Source organism: Gorilla gorilla, chromosome 4 (assembly GCF_029281585.2).
Source record: "Gorilla gorilla gorilla isolate KB3781 chromosome 4, NHGRI_mGorGor1-v2.1_pri, whole genome shotgun sequence".
Taxonomy (NCBI): domain Eukaryota; kingdom Metazoa; phylum Chordata; class Mammalia; order Primates; family Hominidae; genus Gorilla; species Gorilla gorilla.
Genome location: NC_073228.2, coordinates 17,230,339 through 17,253,731, shown reverse-complemented (window position 1 = coordinate 17,253,731; position 23,393 = coordinate 17,230,339). Strand labels below are relative to the sequence as shown.

Sequence of the window (23,393 nt, the reverse complement as noted above, 5' to 3'; positions counted from 1 at the left end):
GGTTGTCACCAGGGCGTCCACTCCAAGGTTGTTTTTTAAACAAATTTCCTGGCCGGGTGCAGTGGCTCACGCCTGTAATCCCAGCACTTTGGGAGGGCAAGGCAGGCGGATCACCTGAGGTCAGGAGTTCAAGACCAGCCTGACCAACATGGTGAAACCCTGTCTCTACTAAAAATACAAAAAATTAGCTCGGCATGGTGATATGTACCTGTAGTCCCAGCTGCTCAGGAGGCTGAGGCAGGAGAATCACTTGAACCTGGGAGGCAGAGGTTGCAGTGAGCTGAGATCGCACCATTGCATTCCAGCCTGGGCAACAAGAGCGAAACTCTGTCTCTAAAATAAAATGAAATAAAACAAATTTCAGAATGAAAGAATGTTTTATCATGCACTGAAAACTGACTTATTAAGCAGGTAACTGATACCACCAGCCTTGAACATTTTCCAGATCTCATGCCCCTCTTCTGCAGTGTATGGAATGGGAATCTGGGCCTTACCCAAGTTCTTCTCCAGGAATTCAGGCACAGGCAAAGCTTATTTCTGAGAAAAATAGGCATCTCCAAAGAGTGAGTCTGAAAGTTTGTGTCTCTCAAATTTCATACGTTGAAACTTAACCCTCAACGTGATGGCATTATGAGGTTGAGCCTTTGGAGAGTAACTAGCTCAGGAGAGTAACTAGGTCTCCTGAATGGGATTAGTGCCCTTATAAGAAAGGCCCCAGAGGGCTGGGCGCGGTGGCTCATGCCTGTAACCCCAGCACTTAGGGAGGCCGAGGCAGGCGGATCACCTGAGGTCGGGAGTTCAAGACCAGCCTAACCAACATAGAGAAACCCCGTCTCTACTGAAAATACAAAATTAGCCAGGTGTGGTGCATGCCTGTAATCCCAGCTACTCAGGAGGCTGAGGCAGAAGAATTGCTTGAACCTGGGAGGCAGAGGTTGTGGTGATCCAAGATCATACCGTTGCACTCCAGCCTGGGCAGCAAGAGCGAAACTCCATCTAAAAAAAAAAAAAACAGAAAAGAAAAAGAAAAAGAACGGCCCCAGAGAGCTGCCTTGGCCCTTCTACCATGTGAGGACTCAGCAAGGAGTCCTCCCTGAGGAGTGGGTCCTCACCAGACCCTGAGCCTACCAGTGCCTTGACCTTGGACTTTCCAGGCTCCAAAACTGTGAGAAATACATTTCTGTTTATAAACCACACAATCAGCAGGGCATAGTGGCCCACACCTGTAATCCCAGCACTTTGGGAAGCCGAGGCAGGCAGATCCCTTAAGATCAGGAGCTCCAGACCAGCCTGGCCAACATGGTGAAACTCCGTCTCTACCAAAAATACAACAATTAGCTGGGCATGGTGGCACGACCCTGTAGTCCCAGCTACTTCGGAGGCTGAGGCAGGGGAATCACCTGAGCCCAGGAGGCGGAGGTTGCAGTGAGCCAAGATTGTGCCATTGCACTCCAGCCTAGGTGACAGAGTGAGACACTGTCTCCAAAACATCATATCATATCATACATCATATCATATCATATCATATCATATCATATCCACCCAGTCTATGGTATTTTGTTATAGCAGCCGGGACTAAGATAGTGGGTTAGAGAAGACAAAAGGGCTCTTTGATTTTCAGAATAGAGCGCCTGTCATCTTTGCTACCTGCTCCTTGACAAAGTGGAAGAGCTGCAATTGAGGCTCCCCCTGCCTAGAAAATTTGATCTTTTTTTTAAGCACCTATTAATTGGCTAGATGTATTTGGAAGAAAAACAAGCGTTTGTTCAGCAACAGGTAGGCTAAACTTGGGCATCCCCTTAGCTTTCATCAGATTCCCCGGTGCAACGCACCTCCTCAACACACACACAGACTTTTTCCCACTACAAAAGTAATGTGTGTTTGTTAGAGAAAAACAGCGAAATACAGATGAACACAAAGAATGCATCTTAAGTCATTCCGAATCCTGCCACACGAAAATAACTGCTGTTAAATATGTGTGTGTGTATCCATTACCAATCTTTTGTTCTTCTGTAGAAAAGCAATTTATTTCAGGTTAAATGAAGGATCACTCATGTATGAGTTTACTTTACCAACTGGACTACTACCTTTATTAGGGCATTTTAATACAGGAAAAATATAAAAAGTATGGCAGTGGAGGGTGTTGATAATGGGGAAGGTTATACATCTGTGGGGGAAAAGAGTCTGTGGAAAAATCCCTGTACCTTCTGCCCAGTGTTAATGTGAACCTAGAAATTCTCTAAAAATTAAATCCTATTTTATAAAAAAGAGAGACATGGCCGATAATACCAGCTCTGAAATACCTCCAGTTAATACTTTCTTTAAAAAGGTAAAATGCAGGCCAAGTTTGGTGGCTCACACCTGTAATCTCAGCACTTTGGGAGGCCAAGATGGGTGGATTACTTGAGCCCAGGAGTTCAAGACCAGCCTGGGAAACATGGTGAAACCCCATCTCTACAAAAAATACAAAAAAATTAGCTGGGCACAGTGGCATGTGCCTGTAGTCCCAGTTACTTGGGAGGCTGAAGTGAGAGGATCACCCGAGCCCAGAGAAGTCGAGGCTGCAGTGACTTGTCATCATGAGCCACAGCACTCCAGCCTGGGCAACACAGCAAGAACTCATCTCAAAAAAATAAATAAATAAAATAAAATAATTTGCTCACTATTACCTTTCTTTTTCTTTTCCTTTTTTTTCTTTTGAGATGGGTTCTCACTGTGTCACCAAGGCTAGAGTGCAGTGGTGCAATTATAGCTCATTGCAGCTGTAATTCTGGAAAATCTCCTGGACTCAAGCAATCCTCCTGCCTCAGCCTCCCCAATAGCTGGGAATACAGGCATGCACCACCAAGCCCAGCTTATTGTTTTATTTATTGTAGAATAGGGTCTTCCTATGTTTTCAGGCTGGTCTCGAACTCCTGGGCTCAAGTGATCCTCCTGCCTTTGGCCTCCCCAAGCACTGGAATTACAAGTGTGAGCCACTGTACCTGGCCAAGCAAATTATTTAAATAAATTTTTTAAAACATAGAAAAAGATTATATGAAAAGTAAAAGTCTTATCTCCATTTCCCACCTACCAGCCCCAGAACCTCAAAGGCAATCCTGTTGGCCTCTATTGCCTCCCTGAGAAAAGTTAATCATACTCCAGCAGATAAACCTAAGTAACATATACACATTCATCATACTATATACATCACTCTGCCCCCTGCTTCTTTTGCTTAATAATGAACTTTCTCCCAAACAGTGAGACAGGAGAGTTCCTTTGACCCTTTTGCGGGTAGGAACTGGAGGGCACCAGCTCTGGGTCCAGTCGGCCACTTAGGCACCAGCAGGGACGAACTTTACTTGCTCGAACCCACTGGGTTCAGCCCCTCGTGAGAGGGAGCACACAGGCAAGTGGGTGCTAGGGCTGGGACAAGTACTTTTGGGCTCTGGCCCCACAGCAGCATGAAGGGGTGTATTACAATTAAGGTTCTTTTAGGCCAGGCATGGTGGCTCACGCCTGTAATCCCAGCACTTTGGGAGGCCGAGGTGGGTGGATCACCTGAGGCCAGGAGTTCAAGACCAACCTGGCCAACATGGCGAAACCCCATCTCTACTGAAAAAAAAACCCAAAATTTGGCAGGGTGTGGTGGCGGGTGCCCATAATCCCAGCTACTTGGGAGGCTGAGGCAGGAGAATTGCTTGAACCCAGGAGGTGGAGGTTGCAGTGAGCCAGGATCCCACCATTACACTCCAGCCTGTGTGACAGAGTGAGCCTCTGTCTCAAAAAAATAAAAGAAAAGAAAAACACAATTAATGCTCTTTTAGCAGTTGCCATCCACAGATGGCTAAGTGTTAACCAGCTCAGCGGAGAGTCAAGGTGACAGCCTTTTTACACCCTGCCCTCTTGGTACAGAGTTAAGTGTTAACCAGCTCAGTGGAGAGCCAGGGTGACAGCCTTTTACACCCTGCTCTCTTGGTACCCGGGTTCTTGTCAGGTGTCCAGGAAGAATCAGGTCACATAGACTTGAAGGATGATGAATGTGGAGATTTTATTAAGCGGTGGAAGTGGCTCTCAGTGGAAGGGGAGCTGGAAAGGGGATGGTGTGGGAAGAAGGTGATCTTTCCCTGAAGCCTGGCTGGAGATAACCGGGCTCCTCTCTGAAGCCGTGCCATCTGAAGTTAAGCTGTGTCTATCCATATGCTCCGATGCTCAGTTGCTTCTACTCTTGACGTTCAGCTGCTTGTCTCTTCTCTCCTTCTCAGCTACACCACTCTGCTCGTCTGCCAAGAGCTTTTTATGGGTACAGGGCTGGGGACACGGTGGGCCAGGGTGGTTTTGGAAAAGGCAACATTCAGGCAGGAAAACAGGAATGCATGTTCTCATTTAGGGCCGCAGGTCCAGGCTTGAGGGTGGCGCCATCGTCAGGACCTCGCCCTCTTTTACCCAGTATTTCCCTGCTGCAACAGGGACATACAGTACATACAGATCTTCCTCATCCTTTTACTGTTTTCACAGTACTGCATTGTATGTATATTCTAGAGTTTACTTCACTAGTCTCTACTGCTGAATTATTTGTTCTTACAAACACTACAATGAGCATCCTTATACACATATCTTGGTTTACTTTTTTTTTTTTTTTTTGAGATGGAGTCTTGTTCTGTCACCCAGGCTGTAGTGTAATGGTGTAATGGCTCACTGTAACCTCCACCTCCCGGGTTCAAGTGATTCTCCTGCCTCAGCTTCCCGAGTAGCTGGCATTACAGGTGCACGTCACCATGCCCTGCTAATTTTTGTATTTTCAGTAGAGACAGGGTTTCCCTATGTTGGCCAGGCTGGTCGCAAACTCCCAACCTCAGGTGATCCGCCTCGGCCTCCCAAAGGCTGGGATTACAAGCATGAGCCACCACGCCTGGTCCTCTTGGTTTATTTTTGCAAGGAAAGCCATAGAGTTGCTGAGTCAAAGGAATTTGCACTTGAAACCTTGATAGATATTGTCAGTTGCTATCCAAAATGGTTGCACAATGTATACTCCCACTAATAGTGTATGTATGAGTGCCTGTTTCCCCAAATCTAAGCCAGTACCAAACTTTTATCAAGCCGCTATACATTATATTGTCATTGTATCGGTTAGGGTTCTCCAGAGAAACAGAAACAGTAAGCTATATATATGGAAAGAGAGAGAGATTTGTCGGCCAGGCGCAGTGGCTCATGCCTGTAATTCCAGCACTTTGGGAGGCTGAGGACGGTGGATCACGAGGTCAGGAGATTGAGACCACAGTGAAACCCCATCTCTACCAAAAATACAAAAAATTAGCCGGGCGTGGTGGTGGGCGCCTGTAGTCCCAGATACTTGGGAGGCTGAGGCAGGAGAATGGCATGAACCCGGGAGGCGGAGCTTGCAGCGAGTCAAGATCGTGCCCCTGCACCCAAGCCTGGGCGACAGAGCGAGACTCCGTCTCAAAAAAAAAAAAAAAAAGAAAGAGAGATTTGTCCGAGAAATTGGCTTACATGACTGGGGGCTAGCAAGTCCAAACTCTGTAGGGCCAGCCCAAAGGCTGTAAATTTTCAGGCAAGAGTTGATGCTACAAACACGAGGCAGAATTTCTGCTTCCTCAGGGAAACCTCAGTTTTGCTCTTAAACTCTTTCAATTAATCAGAGGACACTCACCCAGATTACTGAAGACTTAAAGTCAACTGCTTGGAGATGTTAACCACATCAACAAAGCACCTTCACAGCAACATCTAGATTAGTGTTTAATTGAATAAGTAGGACTATAGTCCAGCCAGGCTGACACATAAAACTAACCACATGTACACAAAAATATATCAACCTATTCACATCCTTTGTTCACTTTTCTATTGAAGTTTTCTTCTGAGAGCTCTCCTTATATGAGGGATATTACCCATATGTCATATGTCTCGAAAATATCTTCCCTGTACCATTTCTCATTCGACTTTGTTTGTGGAATCTTCTGTCAACCAAAACATTTTTATTGCAGCAAATCTATCGATCTTTTCTTTATGGCATCTGAATTTCCTGTCTTGTTAAGAAGGTCACTCAGAGCCACTTTAGGAGCCATGGTAACCACCCCATTTATCAGGTTTTCTAAAAGCTGTCCCTGAATAATAAAGTCACAGAAAAGCAGCAATAGTGTACTTAGACAGCATTAGCCTGGCTCCCATTGAGAGGCCTGGATAAAGTATGATTTAATGTTATGCCCTGCATTTATCAAGGGTCGATACAACAGCTTTAGAAAAAGCTTTGCATCTTCCACAAAATTGCAATTGCCCATTTTGTTATTCAAGGCCCCTTGCAGAAGGATCCACTTAACAGATTCCTTATAGCAGTGTATACCAGTAGAAAATACTCGATGGAAAGGACTCAGGCATACAATGTCAGACAAGTACCATACACCCCACCTGGTTTTCCACTTTGCCTTGATTGTCAGGAAACCTATAACCAAACACAACGCTCAAACGCAGTAACAACCTAACCTCACTCTGGGGTGGAAGATTTGCCCCAACCCACCCCACCCCTACACACACACCCCTATTCTTTGTATATTTTTTCAGGCAATTTCTTGAACTGCCTTGTACTTGTGGGTTTGTTTGAAACCACCTATCCCCATTGGAAGTGAATGAGGCACAAATACAGATATAAACAAAATGACTCAAGAAAGAACAAAGACGCTTGTCTGAATGGTGGCAAAGTTGACCCAGAGGTTTCTGTCTGAACCACAATTAACTAACATTTTTTTTTTTTTTTGAGAGGGAGTCTCACTCTGTCACCCAGGCTGGAGTGCAGTGGCGTGGTCTTGGCTCACCACAACCTCCGCCTCCTGGATTCAAGTGATTCTCGTGCCTCAGCCTCCTGAGTAGCTGGGACTACAGGCGCGCACCACAATGCCTGGCTAATTTTTATATTTTTAGTAGAGACGGGGTTTCACTGTGTTGGCAGGCTGGTCTCAAACTCCTGACCTCGTGATCCACTTGCCTTGGCCTCCCAAAATGCTGGGATTACAGGCATGAGCCACCGCACCCGGCCATAACATTTTCATAAATGCTAAGAGAAACACAAAGAGGGAAGGCATGGTGAAAAATCTGGACCCAAAGTTGACATTCAGCTTCTCCAAGCAGTGAAACTGGGAACCAACTTGGAGAAATTTAAGGAATTTTCAGCAGCTGTTGGGTGGCGAGAGAAGCTCTGCTGGGTTATCTGTGAGACCAGAAAATCTGAGACAAGTCTCAGTTAATTTAGAAAGTTTATTTTGCCAAGGTTGAGGACGTGCCCATGACACAGCCTAAGGAAGTCCTGACGACATGTGGCCAAGGTGGTCAGGGCACAGCTAGGCTTTACACATTTTAGGGAGACATGAGACATCAATCAAGATATGTTAAGAAGTGCATTGGTTTGGTCTGGAAAGGCGGGACAACTCAGAAGCAAAGGCAGAAGACTGGAAACATGGAGGGAGCTTCCAGATCACAGATAGTTGCATTCTTTTGAGTTTCCAATGAGCCTTTCCAAAGGAGGCAATCAGATATGCATCTATCTCAGTGAGCAGATGGGTGACTTAGATGAATAGATGGGAGGTAGGTTTGCCCTAAGCAGTTTGCAGCTTGAGCTTTCCTTAGTGATTTTGGGGGCCTAAGATATTTTCCTTTCACATATCTGTCTCATGTGTCCGTGTGAAGAGACCACCAAACAGGCTTTGTGTGAACAACATGGCTGTTTATTTTACCTGGGTGCAGGCAGGCTGAATCCGAAAAGAGAGTCAGCAAAGAGCAGTGGGATTATCATTAGTTCTTACAGGTTTGGGGATAGGCAGTGGAGTTAGGAGCAATGATTTGCGGGCAGGGGGTGGATCTCACAAAGTACATTCTCAAGGGTGAGGAGAATAGAAAAGAACCTTCTTAAGGGTAGGGGAGATGACAAAGTACATTGACCAGTTAGGGTGGGGCAGAAACAAATCACAATGGTGGAATGTGATCAGTTAAGGCTATTTTCACATATTTTGTGGCTCTTCAGTTGCTTCAGGCCATCTGGATGTATACATGCAGGTCACAGGGGATATGATGGCTTAGCTTGGGCTCAAAGGCCTGACAATATCTAAGGTAATGGATTTAGGCAGCTCCATCCCTAACATTTGGGGGCCAGGGCTAGAATACAAATGGAGGCCCACATACCATGTGTCTCAGTATCTTAACATTCTAAAGCAAGCTCAAAAAGCTACAAAATCAAGTGTGTCTAATCTTCCCTCCTGAACAAAATACCTTCTTACCAACCTGGAAGCCAGGTTAGCATGTAGGATTCTCAGAAGTTCCACACTAAAATGTGGCAGCCTAGGGACAAACAACCTCCTGTCCCCAGCCCCCCACCCACAAGCTCCTCTCCTTCTCCTCCCACCCTTGGGCACCCCAACCCCAAAGGAATTTTCAGCAGCTGTTGAGTGGCGAGAGAAGACATGTAACAAGTGCTTTTGGTTTGGTCAGAAGAATGCATGAGGCTCCACATCCAAGCTCTGTCCACAGCCCCTGCAAATCGTCACCCCTTGGCCACACCACAGACCTAGGGATGCCACCATAAAAGCAACCTTGGGGAAAAGTGCAGTCAGTCTACAGGAGGAATAGGAGCCTTTGGCCATGTGGACACCTCGCTTCATGGGAAGGAGCACAGAGAAGGAGCAGGCCTAAGGGAGGTCCTAGGTTTAGGAAGAGATCATTCAACAATGCTTGTAAATAGACCAGCGCTGAGCTCTCCATGATGGCCTAGGTAAAAAGCTCTTAGAGTCATTACCAGTAGATTTTTTTTTTTTTTTGAGACGGAGTTTTGCTCTGTCACCCAGGCTAGAGTGCAGTGGCATGATCTTGGCTCACCGCAACCTCCACCACCCGGGTTCAAGGGATTCTCCTGCCTCAGCCTCCCAAGTAGCTGGGATTACAGGTGCCTGCCATCACGCCTGGCTAATTTTTGTATTTTTAGTAGAGACAGCATGTTGGCCAGGCTGACTTCAAACTCCTGACTTCAGGTGATCTGCCCATCTTGGCCTCCCAAAGTGCTGGGATTACAGGCTTGAGCCACTGCGCCTGGCCATTGTCAATAGATTTCTAATGCTGATAAAAAAGACCTGGCAGGGCATTGTGGCTCACACCTGTAATCCCAGCACTTTGGGAGGCCGAGGCAGGTGGATCACGAGGTCAGGAGATCGAGACCACCCTGGCTAACACAGTGAAGCCCTGTCTCTACTAAAAATACAAAAATTAGCCAGGTGTGGTGGCGGGCGCCTGTAGTCCCAGCTACTTGGGAGGCTGAGGCAGAAGAATAGCTTGAACTCGGGAGGCAGAGGTTGTTGTGAGCCAAGATTGTGACACCGCATTCCAGCCTGGGCGACAGAGGAGACTCTGCCTCAAAAAAAAAAAAAAAAAAAAAAAAAAAGACCATGACCAATATGAGAGGATCATCCTGCCCCACCCCGAGCCAAGGTTCAGCTGAATCTGAAATGCTGAACCCTGTGTGCACCCCCGGACCTCGGTGAGCTGGAAAATGTCCCGAGAAGACAGGACTGTTTCCTATGATGAAAATTGATGGAAACTCCTCACCCTGGAAAGGAAAAGGATAAAAGTGAAAAGAATTAGAATCTGTCACGTTCTTTAAGACACGAATGAGGGGAACGTGAATGGACTACCCCTCACATTCTGGAATATTCTCTCTAGGAAGCACTTCTTAAAGCCTGAGGAAGTTAGATTCTAGATGTAAATTATTAAAACCACTGCATATAACAAACAAATGAGTTCTCTAACCCAGGAGGAAATAAAAGCTGGAGAGGTTCAGGAGGTGGGTGGGGGTACAGTCAGGGGACATCCAAAGTCAATGCCATGGACAACCTCATGGTAAGCAGACGCTGATATGCATTCCTTTCCATGCCACTGCCAGAGTTGAACAGTGGCTGGGCCCAACCCAGAGAGGCCCAGCCAATCTCTATGCTTTTACGGTTTTGTTGTTTTTATGTCTTTATGTTTTTACAAGTCCAGCTAAAGTTTGCACCTCCTAGTCCTTTCAAACAGTCTTGAATTCTTGTCTTTGGAAAGAGGCCACTGTCCACTTTACACTAAGGCATTTATCCACTCACCCATTCATTCATCCATTCATTGAGGGTACCAGCCTCTGGGTGCATGTAGAGTTCTTCTCTGTTGTTTATGATTTTCTTTCAAACATTTCATCTGAACTTCCAAGCTAATTATCGCCCCTTCTCCCTCCCAGTTCAGACCTCCCAGAGGAAGGCGGCCTTCCCCCTCTTTTCCCAGAATCTGCTTCTCTTTGAAATCTTGTCTTCTCCTTGTTCTAAGTCCAAGTGTGCAAGGCACATACCAGCCATCTGATTTTGTTTTATTCTATAGACTGGATTTTTGGGGCTCTCCCACACAGGAGACCTATGGACATCGTGTTAGTCCCGGTCTTCTGAAGAGGAGATGTGAAGAGGGAATTAAATGTGCAAGGGTTTTACTGAGGGAAATCCCTGTGAGAGAAATAGAGTAGGTGCCAGGGAGGCCAGGGGAGCCTTCAGACCATGATGCAGGTTGGATCCCCGTGAAGGAAAGAGGGCAGAAAGGTTGCGTGGAAGCATCCCAGACCACCTCGCAGTATCTGGAGGGTTGCGCAAGGCCATGAGGGAGCCCTTGAGCTAACTCAACCATTAGAGGGGTCCTGTGTCTCCCAGGAACAGGCCTGCCTCAGTGTCCCTGCTGTGCTCCGCCTTTGGCTGGTAATTGCCTGTAGGAAGCATGACCTTGGTGCAAACATGACAATGATGGCTTTCAGAGCACGGCAGTGGGGACCATCGGTCATGGATGCCCCTGTGGATGGAAGTCTGAGAGACACATTCTCATGGTCACTTCAGATGCTCATTAACTTGGAGGGAGATCTCCTCTGTGCCTTCACGCCCCTTTCAGTGACTTCAATAGAAAATCGAGACTTTAGTGTGTTTGTGTGTCTGGGTGTATGTGTGGGTATCTGTGTGCATGTGTATGTGTTTTTATGTATGTGTGTGTCTGTGTCTGTGTTTGTGTTTATGTTTGTGTGTATATTCGTGCATGTGTGCATGTTTGCGTGTATGCTGCATGTCTGTGAATGTGTGTGTCTGTGTGTCGGTGCCTGTGTATATGTGTCTGTGTGTCTGTGTGAATGTGCATATGTATGTGTATATATATATGTGTTTGTGTTATACATGTCTCTGTGTGTGCATGTCTGTGTATGCATGTCTGTGTGTTTCTGAGTTTCTGTGTGTGTGCATGTGTGTCTGCGTGCATGTCTTTGTATATGTTTCTGTGTGCATGTGTTTGTGTGCACATGTGTCTATGTCTGTGTATATGCATGTCTGTGCGAATGTGTGTTTCTGTGTTTCTGTGTGTTTGCATGTGTGCTTGTGTCTGTATATGAGGATACATGTTGGTGTACATGTGTTTCCACATGTGTCTGCGTGCATGTGTGTGTTCTGTGTGTATGTGTGTGTTTGTGTGTACATGTGTGTTTTATGTGTACTATGTGTATTTGTGTGTTTCTGTGTGTAGATATGTTTTTGTGTGTATGTGTATGTGTATCTGTGTGCATGTGTGTGTTCTTTCTATGTGTGCATGTATGTTCTGTGTGTATGTGTTGTACAAGTGTGTCTGTGTCTGTGTACGTGTGTGTGTTTCTGTGTGTACACATGTTTTTGTGTCTGTGTGTGCATGTGTGTTTCTCTGTGTGTGCATGTGTTTGTGTGTGTTCCTATGTTTCTGCATCATGTGTGTTCTGTGCATATGTGTTGTATGTGTGTATGTTTATGTGTGTGTGCCTCTGTATGCATCTGTTTCTGTATGTATATGTGTGCTGTGTGTATGCATATGTTTGTGTTTGCACGTGTGTTCTGTGCATATGTGTGTGCATGTGTGTTCTGTGCATATATGTGTACATGTGTTTTTCTGTGTCTGTATGTGTCTTGTGCATGTATGTTTCTGTGTCATGTGTGTTCTGTGTGTATGTGTTGTACATGTGTGTACGTGCATGTGTGTGCTTCTGTGTGTATGTTTCTGTGTGTATGTGTGTGTTCTGTGTGTGCATATATGTTTGTGTGTGCATATGTGTTCTGTGTATGTGTGTGCATGTTTTTCTGTGTCTGTATGTGTGTGTCAATGTGTTGTGCGTGTGTGTTTCTGTGTGTGGTGCATGTTGTGCACATGCGTGCTTAGAAAGAATCCACTCCCGCAGCCACAAGGACACCTCTGAGGCCAACTCACATCACAGGCCCTCACCTCTCTCTCTATTGTTCCCTTCCAGACCATCCTGGTGGGCGACAGTGGTGTGGGAAAGACGTCTCTGTTGGTTCAGTTCGATCAGGGCAAGTTCATCCCCGGCTCCTTCTCGGCCACTGTGGGCATCGGATTCACGGTAAGCACTGGCCGGCACTGCCAGCTCTGGGCCTGGGCTCAGGACCCCAGCGTGTTTCTGTTGAGTGCCAGCAGGAAACAGGTGGACACTTGCATTGGATCATTCAAGGAGGATTAAGGAGAAGACTGTTCCCCAAGGTGTAGGAGGGTGTTGGGTGACCAGGAGGGAGGGTGCACTGCCCCTGGGTAGTCCAGGAACTCCGCCCACCTCTAGCCTCAAGCAGGAAGGGAAGGCACCCTCACCAGAACCCAGGGACAAAGCGGGCTGCTGGGTGAGCTGCCTGGCAGGAGCTGCGTGGGACCTTCAGTGGAGGGACACAGCAGCCCATGGGAGCCCCCCAGGGAGGCAGCCAGGAGAACAATCCCCTGTCCCACCTTGCTCTCCTCCTGCTCCCCATCTCCTTCTGGGGCTCCACATTGGATGAACGCAAGTGGAAGCTAGAAAGCAAAAAATATTTTAATATGGGATAGCTCAGGTCAGCCCTCCAAGGCAAGAAGATCTGGAGGGACAAAGGGACGACAAAGTTTTCAGCACAGTCCAAACTTAGCAGTCACACGGGTCTCAGGGAGCTGGCAGGCCCAGGTTACAGTTCCGTGTTTAGTCCTCGGTAAAATGGTAAAAGGGCGGCTCGGGTTAAGGAAGCCCAGTGCCCTCGGCTTTTTTTGCCCGCAGCCCCTCTGCGAGACAAGGGATCCCTCCTTTACCACACATCCCATCTCCCCACATTGTCCCGTGCCTGCGGCTGCAGCTGCCCTTGAATTCCTGGGAAGACCTTGGGAGAGGGTTCCACTCTTCTCTCGGACAGTGGCAGGAAGAGCAGGGCCTTCCCTTGGGACTCCAGAATCCTAGCATCTCAAGATGGGGAAGAGCAAACATCTCTTCTTGGACAACGCGGATGTTTGGGAACCTCTGAGACCACAGCACAGGGCCTGTGAGATCACACTCAGGATCAGGACGCAGCAGTGCCACACTGATGGGAAGAGAGAGAGGAAAATCCAGAAAAATGGGCTTGCCCACTGGGTCACAGCCAGGAAGGCAGGGGTTCAGAATGAACATGGCTTCTGGGTGACCTTCCAGGAGGCAACGCGGAAGTGAGTGCCTGGTTCGGGTGTGTTCTGGGGCCTAGAATCGGCCCTGAAACACCAGTGCCCAGGGCTCTCCCCAGACTGGGACTGGCTGGGCTCTGGTAGTGCTGAATAGGGCAGGGCTGAGACCCAGGAGGCCAAGGCTACTTGGCAATCCCTGAGGTCTGGGACCAGGCTGCCATGAAGCAAACCAGGATGACCTGGTGCCAGGCGTCACCCACCCCAGCCCAGGCCCAGTCTGCTGTCAGCAGCCAGGGCACACCCTGCCCTCAGGGTCACACCCGCATTTCCTCACCCAGCCTTCTGCCTGTCTGGTGAGGAAGGAAGAGAGTGGGGTGGATGTGGCTGTGGACATGCAAAGTCTGACTCAACATTCCACAGACCACAGAGGTGAGATCTCCAAATTTTGCCGCTAGCTTGGCAAGAAAATTGAGGCCGATTTCCTGTGAAGGAAAAAGAAAGTGTGTGGTCAAACTGTTTGTCTAGCCTGAGATGAGACACGCTGGGCTTTCCCACTGACCTCAGGGTGGGCCTCCTAGAGCCTGGGCTGCCTGCTTGGTACCGGCCAGCACCCGATGTTCTGGCGCATCTCAGGACAAACCTGTTGCCTGCTTACGCTGAGTGAGGGCCTGAGCCCCTGGCCAGAAACTCAGCCTGGGGACACCTGAGCAAAGAACTGGTGGACATCGGGGTCTCCTCCAGATATCAGCGGTCTGGGGGTCCCCGGAGAGCCAGGCTACCAGACACTTGTTTACCCATCTGTCCTTCTCACGGAGATTTGAGGTATGGCATGGATAAGGGCCCTGCCGCTGGCCAGGCTGTAGCCTGCAACTCCTGCATGATGGGAAGGCAGGGGTGGCTGAGCAGAAGGGGTATGAAGGAGGAGGAGGATGGGAAGAGAGAAGACCGCATCCCAGGCCAGGTGCGGTGGCTCACGCTTGCAATCCCAGCAATTTGGAAGGCCAAGGTGGGCGTATCGCCTGAGGTCAGCAGTTCCAAACCAGCCTGTCCAACATGGTGAAGTTCTCTACTAAGAATACAAAAATTAGCCAGGGGTGGTGGCGTGCACCTGTAGTCCCAGCTGCTCCAGAGGCTGAGGCAGGAGAATTGCTTGAACCTGGGAGGCAGAGGCTGCAATGAGCCGAGATCCTGCCACTGCACTCCAGCCTGGGCGACAGAGTGAGACTCGGTCTCCGGGAGCCCACGGCATTGAGCAAACCTCGGCATTATTTGCAGCAAGAGCCTCTGGCATCCAAATAGCAACCAACACCACGCCTCTGTAGTGTGCTGCGCAGCCTCCACTCTCCAGTCTGAGGCTCCCTGTTTGAGTCCCGCCCTATGCCCAGCTGAGGTTATAGCACGCTCACCTCCAGAAGAGGTAACCCAAGCTCTTTACTCTACTGGAGATCACCTCTGTCCCCACTCTGGGCGCTTCTCCCAGCTGACAGAAAATACCTCCAGCTGATGTCAGAAAATACAGGGCTGGAGGCTGGCGTACAAAGTCAGTCCCCACAGGCCTATGGTGGCCCATAAGCCACGTCTACCCCTGCTCCTCACCTCCACACCTAAGTTAAGAATTGCAGGCCGGGCGCAGTGGCTCACGCCTGTAATCCCAGCACTTTGGGAGGCTGAGGTGGGCGGATGGCCTGAGGTCAGGAATTTGAGACCAGCTTGGCCAACATGGCAAAACCCCGTCTCTACTAAAAATACAAAAAGAAAAAATAGCCGGGCCTGATGTCGCGCACCTGTAATCCCAGCTACTCCGGGAGACTGAGGCGGGAGTATAGCTTGAACCCGGGAAGCAAAGGTTGCAGTGAGGCGAGATCGCACCACTGCACTCCAGGCTGGGCGACAGAGTGAGACTCTGTCTGAAAAAAAAAAAAAAAAAAAGTGCAGGTACCCCTCTCCAGCTCTCCCCTCCCTACACATCCCTCAAACAGTCCCGCTGTAATGCACCCGCCCTGTTCCTTGGTAACTTGAAGCTGCTTATAGAATGTGGAGATGGGGGTAATTGAAAGGTCGGCCCAGGCCACAGAGCCCCTGAGCTCTGCTACCGGCAACCCCAGCTGCATTCCCCACTCTCTGTCACCAGGAGCTGCCGGTGCCTGGGATATCCTGGCAGCTCTGCTCAAAATGATCCACGACTTCATGAATTTATTTGGCTCCTCCTCGGGGCCAGGGTGAGTGTCATGGGTTAATAAGGCCGGCCCCGCCTTCAGGAGCGGTCCACTGGGAGACGTGTGCTGCGCAGCCCTCTTGCGAAAGCTCTCCCCTGGTGGGACATTCTGGGCACAACCAACAGGCCGGGGGGAAATGAGAGGTGATCCATACTAAAGGGTCAAAGTCCCCGCACCAGGCAGAGGCCCCAAAACACCGCAGCGTACATGTGCTGCAAGGCGAGTACGGGTTGGTAAACAAAACTATATTCAGATGAGCTCGGGCCGGGTGACTTAACAGATGAGGAAGTGTCTCGGGGCCATCGGCGGAGGCGCAGCCCAGGGGTCCCCAGCTCCCCGCCTCGCCACCTGGGGACAGCCCACGGCCCGGGGCTCGGGCGCCGCCTGCTGTCGCGGTGCGCAGCGACTACGGGAACTCTTCCGCAGCAGACGGGGTCCCCGCGGCCCGCTCCCCCAGGGGCAAGCAAGCTACCACAGGGGACCGGTCCCGGGGCGCACGGAGCCGAGCCGGTGTTGCTCAGGGAGGCTGCCCGCCCCTTCACGCAGACCCTGCGGCTCTGCATGCCCTCAGGGAACAGCAAGGTCTGAGCCGGTGTCGTCGAGGGGGCGACGGGACGGAGGGAGGAGCCTGAGGGGTCCGGGTCGAGGGAGGGGAGGAGTGGGCGGGGCTGGGGCGGGGCCGTTCCTGCGCTCTCCTTCGCCTGCGGGCCGGCACTGCTCACCTCTCGTCCAGGGACATGACGGGCACGCCAGGCGCCGCTGCCACCCGGGATGGCGAGGCCCCCGAGCGCTCCCCGCCCTGCAGTCCGAGCTACGACCTCACGGGCAAGGTGGGTGGGCCTCTTCCGTGAGACCCCCGCCCTCCTCGGCGCTAGCCCCTTCCTGGCTGCGTCTGGGTTGGACTCAGCCCTTCCCCCAGGCAGCTGGGTCTCCCAGAGGAGGGAGGGAGAGAGGGTCAGGACACAGCCCCTGGGGCCGTCCCAAGCTCTAGGTGTCTCTGCTGGCTCGGTGGGGGCGGGTCGCGGAAGATCGCAAAAACTGAGCGATCCCCCCGCCGGCCCCAACTCAGTTCTCTTCTGCCACACTCTGGCAAATATGAGCCCCCGGGAGCCCATGCTTCTTGGTGAGGGTTAAGCGCGCAACTCTCGGGGCTCAGGCTGGGAAGGGCTGGGAGATGGGGACCGAACGGAGACTCGGAGAGGACGTCCCCTGCTGGCAGAGGAACTGGCGTTAATGCCATTTTCCGAGCTAAGCTCTCAGTTGAGATCTGACATCCAGGTTTAAGGCCTGATGTCCCCCAGCTGCTCCCCTCCCATTCCACCCGCTGGAGGCACTGCCTCCCACCTTCCTCCCTGCAGTCGGAAGCCGCTCCTCCCAGAAGGATGTTGCCAGCCGGCCTGCAGGTCACTTGGGAATTTTTCGAACCTGAGAAAGATTTCAGTGGTTGGTCTTTGGCATCCCGCACTTGAGAGAGCTCCAGGGCTGCTCTCTGGGGCTTGCTCCCTCTACAGGGGTGTCCTGTATGGAAACAGGTAGGGACAGCAGTGGACTGGTCTGTCGCCTTCCATCTGTGTCCTTGGAGTGAGCGGGTACCAGAAACTGAAAGAACTGCTGAGGAAGCCTAGAGCTTCCACTCTTCCTCTGCAGGGTTGGGGATGGAGTGAGGGCTGTCCTGGATTCCGCTGCATGGCCTTGAAGGAGACCTGCCTCTCTCTGGGCCTCGGTTTCCTCCCCGACACCAGGGCTCACCCTTGCTGGGAGCCTCAGTCTCCACCCCAGTGTTTCGGGGGAAGCCACCCTGCAAGTCATCCGCCCAGAGCCGTTGAGATAGGCGTCCTGTGTGGGCTTGTGGCAGGAAATGGGCCCCTGCACCCTCGGAGAGGAGGAGCTGCCGTTGGCCAGGCCCCAGGCTGAGGGGGACTGCCTGACCTTGTTGCCCTGCAAACCAGCTGGGTTGTTTGCCTAGGAGGTGGCCAGGCTAGGCAGCTGTTTGTGTTTGGTGGAATCACCGAGCTGGGTGGGTAGCTGGCATCGTTTGCTCAAGGCAGCTGTGATCTGTAAAGTACACAAAGACTGGCCCTCCCTCCCTCTTTCCTGCTCTGGGGCTGGGACCCAGGAGCCAGGGAGGAGTGCAGGCTCCAGAGAGCTCCTATCCCCCACCCCTTCATCTGTTCCCTGGCCAAGCGGCATTGGCAGGAGAGTTGGTCCCCAGCCTCCCCGGGCCTGCCCCAGGGGAGTGAGTCCAGGACCCTCTGAGAAAGCCTGGCAGGAGCTCCTTGGACCAGACTAGGGGTGATGTGGCCCACAGGCAGACAGTTCCCACCCTGGGCCACTCTTCCCTGGGTCTTAGGTGATTCACCACGATGATGGGCCCTAGCCATTAACAGACTCTAGAAATACCTCAAAGAAATTATCCCTCCTCCTTCTACCCACTATGGAAACCATGCCACAGAAAGGTTAAGGAATCTTCCTAAAGTCACACAGTAGGCCATTTACAAATCAAGACCCATCCTTCATACCCCTTCTGCTCAGCCACCCCTGCCTCTCCACCAGAGTTAACTAATCCCAGTACCCCATGCCCACAACAGGAATGCCTTTGGGCTCCACTGTCAATTTCAGAGCCTCAAAAATAATTCAAACCTAGTCCCTGCTTAACCCATTAAGCCACCTAACCAGCAGCTGGGAAATTCCAGCATTGGATCTAGACCCCTGTTATCCAAGATTGGAGAACAGTGGGACAAAGTGCTCCTCTCCACCATTCCTGCGTGTCCCTGGGGAAGATGAGCAGAGCAGAGCCAGACAGTAAAGGAGAGGGCCACGCCCCCTCCATAGGTTACCTCCTTGGTACTCCTGCCCGCACTACCCACAGCAACCCCGGGATGCCGATCTGCAGCCACATGTCCCATGTGGGAGGTTTCTGCTGAAAGAACTCCCAACTACACATCTCCCCACTTTAGTATAAATTTCAACCTTCCCTAATTCATGCAACCTTTTTTTTTTTTTTTTTTTGAGACAGAGTGTCGCTCTGTCACCGAGGCTGGAGTTCAGTGATGCAATCTCAGCTCACTGCAACCTCTACCTCCTGGGTTCAAGCTATTCTCCTGTCTCAGCCTCCCAAGTAACCGGGACTACAGGTGTGTGCCACCACTCCTGGCTAGTTTTTTGTATTTTTAGTAGAGATGGGGTTTCACTATGTTGGTCAGGCTGGTCTCAAACTCCCAACCTCAGGTGATCCGTCCACCTTGGGCACCCAAAATGCTAGGATTACACACATGAGCCACTGCACCCGGCCTCATGCAACCTTTTAATAAACATAAAATGTCATTAGAAACTTCCAGTCAGGCGCGGTGGCTCACGCCCGTAATCCCAGCACTTTGGGAGGCTGAGGCGGGCGGATCACCTGAGGTCGGGAGTTCAAGACCAGCCTGGCCAACATGGAGAAACCCCGTCTCTACTAAAAATACAAAATTAGCCAGGCGAGGTGGCGCACGCCTGCAATCCCAGCTACTCAGGAGGCTGAGGCAGGAGAATCATTTAAACCTGGGAGGTGGAGGTTGTGGTGAGCCAAGATCTCGCCATTGCACTCCAGCCTGGGCAACAAGAGCAAAACTCCGTCTCAAAAAAAAGAAAGAAAGAAAGAAAGAAACTTTCAAATAAATGTTGTGACCCCAAAAAAAAACCCAAACAATATTCATTATAGAGTATGCAAATGACCATGCCCCACCCCCAGCAGATTCTGATAGACTCCCTTGGGTGGGAATCCTTGTCCAATATATTGACACTTCCCTTTCCTGTCAGTATAGCCCAGCCCATGCGTGTACTCACGAGCGGACGATGGATGACACAAGTACACAGAGGGACGGAATCTCTGCATGGTGTGGCTATGGGCAAATGTGGCCACTGTCTAGATTGTGCAAATGTGGTGGTTCTCTGGGGCCACGGAGCACACTTGGGGAACTGTTCATGGTGAGGTCTCAACTCCAGCCTCTAGGAACTTGAATGGGGACAGGAGGGTCAGAGGGAGAGCCTAGGAGGCTGAGCCAAGGAGCGTGGAGAGGAGAGACAGGGTGAAGGTGGCAGCAGGCTTCCTGGAAGCAGGTGGCCCTTGGTGCGGTCAGCATTCGTGCCAGCCCCCTCTTCTCTGATCCTCTCCATGTGTCTCTCTCCTGGAATCCCAGAAGCTGCCCCTGACTCCCCATTAACTGCCTCTGCCCCTACCCCCTAGGTGATGCTTCTGGGAGACACGGGCGTCGGCAAAACGTGTTTCCTGATCCAATTCAAAGACGGGGCCTTCCTGTCCGGAACCTTCATAGCCACCGTCGGCATAGACTTCAGGGTGAGGTGGCTGCAGGCACTTGCTTCCAACAGAGAGCCAGGGCTGTGGCTCAGGCATAGGGGGTGTTGCCCCCGCCTTGCTCACCCTGGCTCCCAGGGACTCCCGAGGCTCATGCCTGGAGGGCACACAACCCGCTCCCCCAAGACCACAGAGGTGGCCGGGTCAAAGGAGACTGGGCAAGGTTGGCTCCTTGCCCAACTATAGGATGCAAAAAAATGAGACTGAGTCTTCGATTCCAGCTCCATTCCTGGGGGACTTCTCCCAAGCAGAGCAGCCGCAGGCACAGCATAAGCTGAATATCTTGGCCCACAGAGCCCCTGCTCATTGCCCTCCTACCTGGGCCCCTTTGGAAAGGCCTCAAAGGTCAATCAGTCTTTCTGGAGTTCCCAGAAAGCACAGCCCTGCACTGGGTTTAAGAGCTGGGCTTGGGCCGGGCATGGTGGCTCTTGCCTGTATTCCCAGCACTTTAGGAGGCAGAAGCGGGCAGATCACAAGGTCAGGAGTTCGAGACCAGCCTGGCCAACATGGTGAAACCCCGTCTCTACTAAAAATACAAAAATTAGCCAGGTGTAGTGGCATGCTCCTGCAGTCCCAGCTACTCGGGAGGCTGAGGCAGGAGAATCGCTCGAATCCGGGTGGTGGAGGTTGCAGTGAGCTGAGATCGCGCCACTGCACTCCAGCCTGGGCGACAAAGTGAGACTCCGTCTCAAAAAAAAAAAAAAAAAAAAGAGCTGGGCTGGCCATGTTGGGAGACAGCAGCTCACCAGGGACCCTCCCTCTCACCTTGACGACTCCATCTTACAAATCTGCGTCAGGGATGCTAGACGCTGCACACCTGAAGTGTTCAATAGAGAAAAGGTCTCACCCTGGCAGGTGGGGCTCTACAGCTTCAAGCAGGCAGAAAGCGAACACTTCCTTCACTAGAGAATTAGTGGGCAGCTAAAGAAAAGGTACTGCTGCAGATGTAGCCTCAGGTCCCCAGGATGCAGGCAAACACCGCATCTCCAGGGGCTCGGTCACAGTCCCAAGGCCAGGCTCCAGGAGAGGGAGACCGAAGTGGGGAAAGGGCAGGGCCTCCAGCAGCAACCAGCCCTCCAGCCCTGGGCTGCCTGATCCCTGGAGAGAGCCAGGATGTTTCTCAGGCTCCTCTTGCCCTGCTGTTGTGAGAAGGCAGTTACAGTCCTCAGAAGAGACGACTCCACAGTGGAGGTGTCTGGGGATGGGGTTCCTGCTGCCCTGATGGTATGATCTGGCTGGAGACGGTTCTGGGGCTCACTGCACCCACTCTAGGCCTGGAGAGGGAACAAGACAGGACGTCTGCAGAGCTGAGGAGCCACATGACTCCTGCCCTCCCATCCTCTGCCTTTTTCTCTTTCAGAACAAGGTGGTGACTGTGGATGGCGTGAGAGTGAAGCTGCAGGTGAGACCAGAGGCTGGAGTTGGGGAGGGAGGATGGAGGACCTGCCCTTCCTTCTCACCCTGAACCACAGGAGGCCTGCAGCCCTGCCCTCTGCCTGGGGCAATTTCCTGTGGGGCCCACGGGAGGAAATGGCTTTTGTTTATTTGACGTCTGCAGAAAAAGCAGTTCCCAGACACCCTCTCATCTATGAACAGTAGCTCCAAATGCCTTCAGACAAGCTTAGCCTCCATCCATCTCCTCCCCAGTTGCCTGGGCTTTATCTGCTCTTAGGAGATTGGACATCCCCAACCCCTGAGCTAGGGGAGAGGAGAAGATTCTTTTTTTTTTCTTTTCTTTTTTTTTTTTTTTTTGAGATGGAGTCTCGCTCTGTCACCCAGGCTGGAGTGCAGTGGCACAATCTCGGCTCACTGCAAGCTCCGCCTCCCAGGTTTAAGAGATTCTCCTGCCTCAGCCTCCTGAGTAGCTGGGACTACAGGTGCATGCCACCACACCTGGCTAATTTTTTGTATTTTTAGTAGAGACGGGGTTTCACTGTGTTAGCCAGGATGGTCTGGATCTCCTGACCTCGTGATCCGCCCGCCTCGGCCTCCCAAAGTGCTGGGATTACAGGTGTGAGCCACCGCGCTCGGCTGAGGAGATGATTTTGAACGAGCTTGAGAAATCAGTAACTGCTACTGTCCAGATCATTGGATGCTCAGGGGCTCATGAGAACCTAAAGAAGAAAACAGCCCCACCTTCCCACAGATATCTCATACCACAAAGCAGGCCTGCTCCACCCAGCACATTCCTTGCACCTGCCTCCTTCTGACCATTTCTCCATCCCATCCCTTCCCAGATCTGGGACACCGCTGGGCAGGAACGGTTCCGAAGTGTCACCCATGCTTATTACAGAGATGCTCAGGGTAAGTCCCTCGCACCCTCCAACCCCTACCCCAGCCCCTTGGTAGCATCCGTGCTGCTGCCTAAGTCCCCTCTGTGATCCTCTCCCCTCCAGCCTTGCTTCTGCTGTATGACATCACCAACAAATCTTCTTTCGACAACATCAGGGTAGGTCCTCCCTTCCCCTGACTCCCACCCATAAGCAGCCAAGGCAAGGTCTATGCAGGCTGGGGTTGCTTCCTGCCCTGTGGAAAGGGGGTGGAGCGTGGAGTCCTCCTGCCTTCTGAAAAACACCTACTTGTGACTCAGAAGTCATATCTGCTGCTTTGTATTTGGTGGCCATGTGGGCATGAAGGCCAAGCAGGCTGTTGTGACCCTGTGCCACCTGCATAGCCCTCACTGTGATTCACGAGTGTGTTTCGTGACAAAGTGTTCAGAACAGCCCCCGCTCCACCCTGGATAATTATCCACAGAGACCAAGGGAAAAACACAACCAGAAAAGTCCACACATACATCCAGGGCAAGTTGCAAGAAAGTGACTCAGTCAGACAGAGTGAGTGGCTGTATCCTCACAACCAAACTATTATAGAGACAAAAATTTGATAAATTCAAGCACCAATTTTGTTCACGACATTGTATAGGTTTCATGAATCCCCTGACCTCAAGGACAGTTTGCTGATAAGCAAACTAGGAGAATAAAACGTTTATATAGAAAAAGGAAGGAAAATCCATGGCACTCATACTCCTACCTCCAACCCCATGCTCATGGCAGACATCACTAATCAATCACAGTACTTTTGATCACTGAAACCCTTATGTGGTCTTAGAATCTTTAACAGGACACTCCAAGAAATCACTGGTGACAGCCAACTGATTTGTGAGATAAGGCCTCCATGCATCTGGATCTTCCATAGAACTGATAGTTGCACAGCATAAAATGGCGAGGGTGGGGCCATTGTGGGTTGAGCCACCAAGGAAGGCCATCCAGGCCTGGATGGGCCAGAACAAAGGTACAGATGAGAGAACGCACAGGGTATCGTGTTCAAGGTAGTGAGTAGCTGAGGATAGTCAAACGGAGCAGAAGAAGAAA

General features: G+C 51.0%; 1 protein-coding gene across 4 annotated transcripts in view; it reads left to right on the top strand.

The window, feature by feature from the left end:
- Window positions 1-23,393, top strand: part of RAB37 (RAB37, member RAS oncogene family) — a 71,868-nt gene that overhangs the window by 45,388 nt on the left and 3,087 nt on the right. The window contains exons 1-5 of one of the 4 annotated variants that reach the window (XM_063706116.1): window positions 15,944-16,250; window positions 19,894-20,004; window positions 21,383-21,424; window positions 22,260-22,326; window positions 22,419-22,471. In XM_063706116.1, the coding sequence (XP_063562186.1) occupies window positions 16,230-16,250; window positions 19,894-20,004; window positions 21,383-21,424; window positions 22,260-22,326; window positions 22,419-22,471 (294 nt within the window). In that variant the 5' untranslated portion in view covers window positions 15,944-16,229. Of the gene's footprint in view, window positions 1-12,295; window positions 12,407-15,943; window positions 16,251-16,348; window positions 16,499-19,893; window positions 20,005-21,382; window positions 21,425-22,259; window positions 22,327-22,418; window positions 22,472-23,393 lie in introns of those variants that run through there. The other 3 variants (XM_055389024.2, XM_055389025.2, XM_055389026.2) reach the window with 3 other exon arrangements.